The sequence below is a fragment of the Mandrillus leucophaeus genome, unplaced genomic scaffold (genome assembly GCF_000951045.1).
Source record: "Mandrillus leucophaeus isolate KB7577 unplaced genomic scaffold, Mleu.le_1.0 Scaffold1024, whole genome shotgun sequence".
Taxonomy (NCBI): Eukaryota; Metazoa; Chordata; class Mammalia; order Primates; family Cercopithecidae; genus Mandrillus; species Mandrillus leucophaeus.
Genome location: NW_012098366.1, coordinates 167,075 through 177,961, shown reverse-complemented (window position 1 = coordinate 177,961; position 10,887 = coordinate 167,075). Strand labels below are relative to the sequence as shown.

Genomic DNA, 10,887 nt, shown 5'->3' with positions numbered 1-10,887 from the left:
GAGAGCGTCCTCTGTGGCACAGAAGTCAGAAGCTGGAACAGCCACATGGAACTGTGCAGCACCCCAGAACAGGACATGGGGGCCTGAGTCACAGGAGACCAGTGAGAGGAGAAAGCTGACCTCAGATTGCAGATCTGTATAAAGAAAAGTGGGGTGGCGGGGGAGCCTTGGGTTCAAGTTTTGGAACGGAGGAACAAAGAAGGGCAGGAAATTGGTGATGAGTAGGTACCACTTCTGGGGAAGATGACAGAGCAATCAGACCTGAAAAACTTGACTTACTCAAAATATCAATTACAGCCAGTGACAAAGAATTCACCCCATACAATGAATTACCAATCAAAAAAACTACTATGGTTATCTCAAACCAAATGTCACTTTACTTTTTTGGTAACTTTTGATTACAATAATAAACTCTATTCATGAATATGTAGCCTCCATAATCTTCTCCCTTGTAACAAACGTGCAGTCTGTTCACAAGCTGTAAAAACAAACCCAAACTCAAGACATCACAAGAGGCAAGAGCAGTGGCAGTGAGAAGGGAGCCCGTAAAGGATGTTTCAAAGGAGGGTTCCAGGCCATGTGGCCACTGGATGTGGGGCAGTGAGCTGAGTGCAGGCTTTCGGTCTGGGAAGTGGCAGAGGCTGAGACAATGGCCAAAGCGGAGCTGGAGAGGAGACTATGCTCAATTTCACTCCTGCCAGCCGAACAGGCTACTCCCTGGTGTGAATCAACTGGTGTTTGATCAACTTTGATCGCTGGCTGAAGGCTTTCCCACAAGCAGCGCAGTCGTAGGGCTTCACCCCAGTGTGGATCCTCTGGTGCTGGATGAGGACGGAACGCTGGCTGAAGGCTTTCCCACACTCACTGCATTTGTAGGGGCGCTCGCCAGTGTGGATTATCTGATGCTGAATGAGGTGTGAGCTCTGGCTGAAGCCCTTACCGCATTCAACACAGGTGTAGGGTTTTTCCCCAGTATGAACTTTCTGGTGGTGAATGAGATTGGAGCTTCGGTTGAAGGCTTTGCCACACTGGCTACACTCATGGGGCTTCAGCCCATTATGAATCCTCTGATGCTGAATGAGGGTTGAGCTCTGGCTGAAGGTTTTTCCACATTCAGTACATTCATAGGGCTTCTCTCCAGTGTGGACTCGCTGGTGAAGGATGAGGTTGGAGCTGCGACCAAAGGTCTTCCCACACTCGTGGCACTCATAGGGCTTGTCACCTGTGTGCACGCCCTGGTGTTGAATGAGGGCTGAGCTGTGGCTGAAGGCCTTCCCACAGACACTGCATCTGTACGGCTTCTCTCCTGTGTGGATGATCTGGTGCTTCCGGAGCACTGAGCTGTAACTAAAGGCTTTTCCGCACACAGTACACACGTGAGGCTTTTCTCCAGTGTGAATTCTCCGGTGTTGAATAAGGCTGGAGCTCTGACTAAATGCTTTCCCGCAGTCGCTGCACTTATAGGGTTTCTCTCCAGTGTGAACCCTGTGGTGCTTAATGAGGTTGGAGACCCGACTGAAGGGCTTGCCACAATCATTACACTCGTAAGGCTTCTCTCCAGTGTGGACCCTCTGGTGCTTCCTCAGGTGTGCGCTCTGGCTGAAGGCTTTCCCGCACTCGCCACACTCAAAAGGCTTCTCTCCTGTGTGAGTTCTGTGGTGTTTGATGAGGTTTGAACTTCGCCTGAAGGCCTTCCCACACTCACTGCACACGTACGGCTTCTCCCCAGAATGGATTCTTTGATGTTGGATGAGGTTTGAGCTCCGCCTGAAAGCCTTCCCACATTCATTGCATTCATAGGGCTTCTCACTCATGTGAGACTTCTGGTGCTTTTTAAGGCTTGAGTTCTGGCTGAAGGCTTTTCCACATTCGTTACACATATAAGGCCTCTCACTGCTGTGGTGACTCTGATGCCTAGAAAAGTCTGAGCACCCTCGGAGGGCTTTCCCACATTCGCTGCACTGGCAGGCTTTCTCACTCATATGAGATCGATGACAGCTTTTAAGAACTGAGTTCTGGCTGAAGGTTTTCCCACAACCATCGCACATAAAGGAAGCCTCTCCGATGTGGAATATTTGATGCTGAATAAGGTCAGGATTTCCTTGGAAGGTTTTCCCACATTCATTACATATGAGTGGACTTTCAGCTGCGGGAACCCCCTCGTGACCAGTTAGGTCCACGCAGTGCTGGAAACTTTGGCCATCCATGTCATACGGATGTGGCCTCTCTACTGTAGGGATTTCCTGACATGACATCAGGTTTGGGCTTAGACTGAAGCAACTGTCAAAACCATTACAGGCCAGATCTTTCTCCTCTAAGGCGCCCCTAAGGAGCCCCAGGGCCGCTGGTGTGAAGTCCCCCTCCTGGGAGAGGGACTGTGGCAGCCTCCTGCCTTCAGAGACTGCCCAGTCTCTTTCTGATGCATCATCACACAGATCTCCAAGCTCGGGCACCTGGGAAACATCACCAGCACAGTTTTCTGGTACTTCTGTCTGTGATTCCATATCTTCATGAAAGTCTTCCTTGTGAAGAAACTCCTTGTCTTCAGTCCTGGTGTTGCAATCTGAAACAATAAATAGAATATCACTTGGAAGGCAGTGCTGCAGCAGAAGCAGGAACGTAGACAGCCAGAGTTGCACCCACTAACTGTGGAGGAGGCAAGGGGAGCAGGGGACCCTCCAGGGTGGCAGTCCAGATCAGAGGGCATCAGGGAGGAGTGGGAGGAGTGCTGGATGACAAGGCTGCATGGGGTTGCAGATGAGTACCACTGACCTGCCCTCCCCGCGACTCCACATCTCAGCAAACGTTACTGCAGTCTGCCTTCTGGCTCAGGCCAAAATCCTGGGTGCCCCTTGACTCCCCTCTTCTTCGACACCCACACCAAATCACTGGCAAGTCCCATCGGCTCTGCCTTGGAATGCAGCCCAAATCCAGGTGCTTCTCACCTCTCCCACCTGTACCAGAAAAACACCTCACACCACTCCTCACACTGTTACATATTTTACCCTTTTTTCTCTCCACACTGCCAGGTGTGAGCCTTACCAGCCTATCTCCAGTTCTCTCAGTGCACACTAATGGCACTGAGCTTGGTCTTAGGAGACACTAGAGTAGAGAGAGACCCCGTTGCACACAGAGAAGAAACCCAGCTGGCTCTCAAAGCCTGGCAAGTCAAGTTGCATGGAGGCATCATTCAACCACTCCGGTGTGGCAGGGACCTGTGTGGAACGTCAGATTCCATCCTGTTCAACAGAGGACCCTTTAGAGACTGCTGTGTCCTGTCAAAGCCACCTGCACATCTGAAAACCTGCAATCCTGACTGGTGTTTGCTGGATGACTTCTGGCCCAGTAACAATGTGCATCATCGTTCTGCAGACAGAAATGCACACACAGCTCTGCGTCTGCCAGAAAAGGCTTCAGCATCTCCCTCTCCCCTCTTCATACCTGCAGAACAAAGAAACCTTCATGTCCCTGTGTCCCTTACTCAAATGAAGACGTCGAGAGTCTCTCATTCAAACTGACATCCCAGGCCACACTGCCACCTGGATGCTGAGTGGCTTCCCCGGCCCCCAACCTCCCTTCCTGCCCACAGCCTGGTGGCATCAGACCTAGCACCATCATGCACTCAAACCTCCTCTCAGTGCCTCCTGGGCCTGTGTGGCCCAGGCCCTCCTAGACCCCACCTCTACCTCTGCTCCTGCTATTCTCTTAGCAGGGCAGATGTGTCCACCCTTGGGTCTGCTCTGCCCAGAGCACTCTCCACATGGCCCTCGTGCTACCCGCTTCCCTTGCACAGGCCTCGCTAGAGAGCCCTTCCCTGATCATAAATGCCACCACCCCACCTACTTTCCTCGCCCCCCACCCTGGCTGTCACCCACAGCCTGGATCACTCCTCGATACAGGACTGCATCCCCCAAAGTGGAGGACCTCTGGTCTAGCTGTAGTCCATAGTGCTGAATGGGTGTGAAGGATGCCCCTCCCTGTCTGGGACTTCCAGAATCTGCCATAACAGCCTCCAGTCTGGAATTGTCTGTTCCCAAGGAGCTGTGGTGTCAATGCAGACCCAATCTGGCCCAGCCCTCACCATGACCCTCCTGGGACTTGCCCCTCTGCCCACTGCACCCACGTGTCTCCTGGTGACACTTCATGTTGGGTCACCTGACACCTGAGGTCCAGACACATCATGCTGTGCCGCTTTCAGCCAGAACACGCGCTTGCAGCTCCCTGCTTCCTGGAGTCTGGGATCAGCCCTCTCCTCTCCTACAGAGCTGCCCTACGTGCCAGCACACAGATGTGGGTGCCTTTACCACCCTGCTGTCCCTTGGCAGGCCTGCTGTTATACACTCCACGTGGGCTGCAGGGGCTCCCCCATATCCCCCGTGAGCTTCAGCTCTCCCTGTCAGAAGCCCCAGCCGTGGCTCCAGGGGGTGTCTGGGAAACGTGGCATCTACATGCTGCTGGGCTCCCAGGAACAATGAGGAATGGGGGCTGCTGGGACAGGTGAGGTCTGGACAGAAGTCTTCAGCCCTGACAGGGATGTCCTGGGACTCGCTGTCCAGCTATCCTCGGCCCCTGCCAAGACCCTGACTTGGGAGACCCTTGCCCTCTTCTGGCTGTGTGGAGAAGTGACCCAAGGAAGGACGAAGAAGGCTGTGGCAACAACACAGACAGGAGTCAGGAAGGTATTTCTGTGAAGGGTCGGAGAGGAGCTGTGTCAGGTGTTAACGGCTCTGTGATCTCTATCATATGGTCTTTCTTGTTCCTGAGGTTAAAAAACACCTCAAAACCATTTTTAGCTTGCAGGACATAAAAACCAGCCCACTAGCTGGATTTGGTGACCTCTGGCTGAGATGAGATGTCACTGGTGTGGAACAGGAGATGGTGACTATGAGGAACAGGTTGTCTAGCCTGAGCCACTGTTTACATAGATCAAAGTCTTTTATTGAGACAGGAACTAAAGGTGAATTCTGTAGGTGAGAATGGTGAGAGATCACTCTTTGGACTGACTAAATTCAATGTAATTCTTCTCTGTAATATAGAAACTGTGGGGAAAATGAGTTCCTCTACAGAAAAGAAATATAAAATAAAAAAATTTCATTTTCCTTTTAGAAATTTTTTTTTTTTTTTTTGGTGAGACAAGAGTTTGGCTCTTATAGCCCAGGCAGAAGTGCAATGGCACCATCTCAGCTCATTGCAACCTCTGCCTCCTGGGTTCAAGTGATTCTCCTGCCTCAGCCTCCCATGTAGCTGGAATTACAGGGATACACCACCACGCCCGGCTAAATTTGTTTGTATTTTTAGCACACATGGGGTTTCCGCACGTTGGTCAGGCTGGTCTTGAACTCCCGACCTCAGGTGATCTGCCTGCCTCAGCGTCCCAAAGTGCTGGGATTACAGGCGTGAGCTATCGTGCCTGGCCAAAGAAAATCTTTTTAAAAAGTCAGTAAACTTTGGGCTTAAAGGTGAAGAAAAAGATTTGAAAGCAAATACAGTTGCTTGCACTGTACTCTTGACACCCAACTGGAGAAAAGGACAAGAGCTCTGAGCCCTTCCAGAATAAAACACACCTTTTGTGAAGAGAAAACATCTTTATGATTAAAGGCTTTTACGATGAGTGGGATAATTACTCGAGTTGTAAACCACGTCTGTGTGGGCGCCGTGCGTGGCTGTGATAAACCACGTCTGTGTGGGTGCCATGCGTGGCTGTGATGAACCATGCCTGTGTGGGCGCCGTGGGTGGCTGTGATAAACCACGCCTGTGTGGGTGCTGTGTGTGGCTGCTGTGCATGGCTGGGATAAACCACGCCTGTGTGGGCGCCGTGCGTGGCTGGTGACAACCCACGCCTGCGTGGGCGCCGTGGGTGGCTGTGACAATCCACGCCTGCGTGGGCGCCATGCGTGGCTGTGACAATCCACGCCTGCGTGGGCGCCGTGCGTGGCTGTGACAAACCACGCCTGCGTGGGCGCTGTGCGTGGCTGTGACAAACCACGCCTGCGTGGGCGCCGTGCGAGGCTGTGATAAACCACGCCTGCGTGGGCGCCGTGTGTGGCTGTGATGCGCCAGTGGCTGCACCACATCCTTCCTCAGTGCCTCGGCTGGGCTGTATGTTGAACAATCCCCAGAGGCACCTCACACACAGATGGGGGGCTCCTTACTTCTTCACCTCCTACAGCAAGTTGTTTTCATTTGATTTAAAAATTTACTGAGGTGAAATTAACGTAACATAAAATCATTCTAAAACGAACAATTCAGTGGCATCTAGTACACCTACAATGTTATGCAACCACTACCTCTATTTTCAAAACATTCCCATCACTCCAAAGTAAAACCTGTTACCCATTAAGCAGTTTATCCCCATCTTCCTCTCCCTCCAGCCCCTGGCAACCACCAATCTGTATTGTCTCTACGAATTTACCTATTCTGGATATTTCATACAAATGGAATTACATAGTATGTGACCTTTTGCGTCTGGCTTCTTTCACTTCGCACGTTTTAGAGGTTCATCTGCGTGTAGCATGTACAGTACTTTCTTTTCGTGGCTAAATTATACTCATTTGCATGTAGACACCACAATTATTCATTCATTGATAGACATTTGGGCTATTTCTACCTTTCGGCTATCATGAATACTACTGCAGTGAACATAATATACATGTACTTGTTTGAGTACGTGTCTTCAATTATTTTGAGTATGTATCTAATAGTAGTACCATGTTCAAACTTTTGAGGAACCACCAAATTATGTTTCAGAGTAGTTATGCCATTTTACATTTCGGCCAGCAATGTATGAGAATACCAATTTCTCCACATTCTGTTGAATATCCTTTATCTTTTAGTTTTTTAATTACAGACATCCTAGTGAGTGTAAAATAGTAATCTCATTATGGTTTTGATCTGCATTTCTCTAATGACTAACGATATCAAGCACCTTTTCTTTTGCTTATTAGCCATTCATATAGTTCTTTGGAGAAATGTCTATTCAAGTTCTTTGCCTTTTATTTATTTATTTATTTATGAGACAGAGTCTTGCTCTGTCACCCAGGCTGGAGTGTAGTGGCATGATCTCGGCTCACTGCAACCTCCACCTCCCGAATAGCTGGGATTACGTGTGCATGCTACCACACCCGGCTAAGTTCTGTATTTTTAGTAGAGACAGTGTTTCACCATGTTGGTCAGGATGGCCTTGAACTCCTGACCTCAAGTGATCCACCCGACTCGGCCTCCTGAAGTGCTGGGATTACAAGTGTGAGCCACCATTCCCAGGCCGTTTTCAAATTGGGTTGTGTTTTGTTGTTGATTTGTAAGACTTCTTTATATAGTCTACATACTACACCCTTATCAAAAATATGATTTGCAGATTTCCTCCCATTCTGCAGGATGCTTTTTTCACTTTCCTTTTTTTTTTTTTTTTTTTTTGAGACAGAGTCTTGTTCTGTCACCCAGGCTGGAGTACACTGGTGCAATCTTGGCTCACTGCAACCTCTGCCTCCTGGGTTTAAGTGAGAGCCTCCAGAGTAGCTGGAACTACAGGCGCGTGCCACCATGCCCAGCTAATTTTCATATTTTTAGTAGAGATGGGGTTTCGCCATATTGGCCAGGCTGGTCTCAAACTCCTGACATCAGGTATCTGCCTGCCTTGGCCTCCCAAAATGCTGGGATTACAGGCGTGAGCCACCACACCTGGCTTCCTTTTGCTTTCTTGATAATGTTTTGATACTCAAGTTTTAAATTTTGATGAATTCCAATTTATTTATTTTTTTCTTTTGTTGCTCATGCTTTGGTGCCATATCTAGGAATCCACTGCCAAATCCAAGATTGGGAAGATTTACCCCTACATTTTCTTCTAAGAATTTTAGAGTTGTTAGCTCTTACATTTAGGTTGTTGTTCTATTTGGAGTTAATTTTTGTATATGGCATAAGGTGGGGGTTAAACTTCACTCCTTTTTTGAGACAGAGTCTTGCTTTGCTGTTCAAGCTGGAGTGCAGTGGTGATCACAGCTGACTGTAGCCTTGAGCTGTTGGGCTCAAGAGATCCTCCTGCCTCAGCACCCCTGGAGTACGCACCACCACACCTGGCTAATTTTTTTGTATTTTTTTGTAGAGAGAGTCTTGCTATGTTGCCCAGGCTGGTCTCAAACTCCTGGTCTCAAGAGATCCTCTCACCTTGGACTCCCAAATTGCTGGGATTACAGGCATAAGCCACCACATCTGGCTCCAACTTCATTCTTTTACATTTGGGTATCTACTTGTCCCAGCACCATTTGCAGAAGGGCTATCTTTTCTCATTAATTGAAAGGTCTTGGTACCCTTGTTGAAAATCCACCTGCCACATATGTATGGGTTTATTTCTGGACTCAATTCGATTCCACTAGTTTGTATGTCTATCTTTGTGCCAGAACCACATTGTTTTGATTACTGCAGCTTTGTAGCAAGTTTTGAAAGTGAAAAGTCTAAGTCCTCTTTGTTATTTTTTCAGGATTGTTTTGGCTACCCAGGGCTCTTTGTAACTTCATATGAATTTGAGGATCGTCTTTTCTGTTTCTGCAAAAAAAGGCCATTGCAATTTTGATAGGAATTGCATTGAATCTGTAGAACACTCTAGGTAGTTTTGAGAATATTGTCTTCCAATTCATGAACACAAGATGCCTTCCATTTATTTGTGATTTCTTTAATTCCTTTCCATAACGTTTTGCAGTTTTCAGTGAACAAGTCTTAACTCTCCTTGGTCAAATTTAGTCCTAGGCTTTAATTTTTCCTATTTATGCTATTGTATATGGAATTGCTTTCTTAATTTCCTTTTCACACTGTTCATGGCTGGTATACAGAAACAACTGATTTTGTGTGTTGATCAGTTGCTGCAACTTTGCTGAATTTGTTATAGCTCTAGTAGCTCTTTTGTGGATTCTTTGGGATTTCATATATATGGAGTCACATGGAAAAAGAATTTTACTTCATTTCCCAACTGGATGCGTTTTATTTCTTTTTCTTGACTAATTGCTCTGGTTAGAACTTGCAATACAAGGCTACATAGTGGCATGTGTGTCTTGTTCCCGGCCTTAGGGGAAAAGTTTTGTTCTTCACTACTGTGTATGATGTCAGCTTGAGGGTTTTCACAAATGCCCTTTATCATGTTCAGGTGGTCCCCTTCTATTACAAGTTTTATGAATGCTTTTTTTTTTTTTTTAATTATGAAAGCGTTAGATTTTGTCAAATGTTTTGTTTGCATAAATTGAGATGATCAGTTTTTCTCCTTCATTCTATTAACGTGATGAATTACAACACTAGGTTTTCTTATGTCGAACCACCCTCATCCTGGGTTAAATCCCACTTGGTCACGAGGCATAATACCCTTAATATGCTATTGGATTCAGTTTTCTGTTTATTTGTTGGGAGTTTTACATCTCTAGCCATAAAGGATATTGGTTTGTAATTTTCTTATCTTCAAGCCATGTCTTCATCTGGCTTTGGAATCAGTGTAATGTTGACCTTATAGAATTAGGAAGTGTTTTCTCCTCCTTTGGAAGACTTTGTGAGGGTCTGGTATTAATTCATTAAATTCACCTTTAAATCCATTGTGGGCCAGGTGCAGTGGCTCACGTCTGTAATCCTAGCACTCTGGGAGGCCGAGGTGGGTGGACCGCCTGAGCTCAGGAGTTTGAGACCAGCCTGGGGAACACGGTCTCTACTAAAAATACAAAAAATTAGCTGGGCATGGTGGTGCATGCCTGTAATCCCAGCTACTCAGGAGGTTGAGACAGGAGAATCACTTGAACCCGGGAGGCAGAGGCTGCAGTGAACTGAGATCGTGCCACTGCATCCCAGCCTGAGGAACACAGTGAGACTCCGTCTCCAGAAAAAAAAAAAAAAAAAAAGCCATTGTGATCCTGGACTTTATTTTATTGGGAGTTTTTATTCTGTCTAGATGTTCTATCCATTTTTCAAAGTGGAGTACTGAAGTCTCTATTACTATAGAGCTATTTCTCCCTTCCAACCTGTCTGTCTGTTTCAGACAGTTTGGCGCTCTTTTTTGATGTGCATCTGCTTATAATTGCCGTATCTTCTTGATGACTCTACTCTTTTACAAATATACACTCTTTCTTTGTTGTCTATTTTATCTAATATTAGTATAGTCACCCCAGCTCTCTTTTGGTTATTCTCTGCATGGAATATTTTTTCCACCTTTCACTTTAAACTTTTTATGTCTTTGAATCTAAAGCCTCTTGTGGCATATAGTTGGACCGTACTTTCTTACACATTCTGTCAATATTTGCCTTTTGACTGGAGACTTCACATGTAATTACTCAAAAGGAAGGACTTCTGCCATTTTATGTTTTTGATAAATCTTTTACCTTTTGGTTCCTCAATTCCTCTACTGCTGTATTCCTATGTATTACTTTTTGTACTGTACCATTTTAATTCTTGCCTTACTTCTTGTGTCCATTTTTTTTTTGGAGACAGTCTCGCTCTGTCACCCAGGCTGGAGTGCAGTGGCATGGTCTTGGCTTACTGCAACCTCCGCCTCCTGGGTTCAAGGGATTCTCCTGCCTCAGCCTCCCAAGTAGCTGGGAATACAGGCGGGTGCCATCGCACCCAGCTAATTTTTTGTATTTTTAGTAGAGGTGGGGTTTTACTGTGTTAGCTAGGATGGTCTTGATCTCCTGAACTCATGATCTGCCCACCTTGGCCTCCCAAAGTTCTGGGATTACAGGCGTGAGCCACTGTACCTGGTCTCTTGTGTCCATTTTTAAGATTTTTTTTTTTTTTTTTGAGACAGTGTCTCACTGTGTCGCCCAGGCTGGAGTGGTGCAATCTCGGCTCACTGCAAGCTCCGCCTCCCGGGTTCATGCCATTCTCCTGCCTCAGCCTCTCGAGTAGCTGGGACTACAGGC

At 47.1% G+C, this 10,887-nt stretch overlaps 1 protein-coding gene across 5 annotated transcripts in view; it reads right to left on the bottom strand.

The window, feature by feature from the left end:
• Positions 1–329: 329 nt before the first annotated feature.
• ZNF16 (zinc finger protein 16) overlaps positions 330–10,887 on the bottom strand; it is a 17,572-nt gene continuing 7,014 nt past the window's right edge. For all 5 annotated transcript variants that reach the window (XM_011977111.1, XM_011977103.1, XM_011977134.1 and 2 more), the window contains one exon: positions 330–2,563. In XM_011977111.1, coding sequence (XP_011832501.1) covers positions 711–2,563 — 1,853 coding nt within the window. In that variant the 3' untranslated portion in view covers positions 330–710. The remainder of the gene's footprint in view (positions 2,564–10,887) is intronic.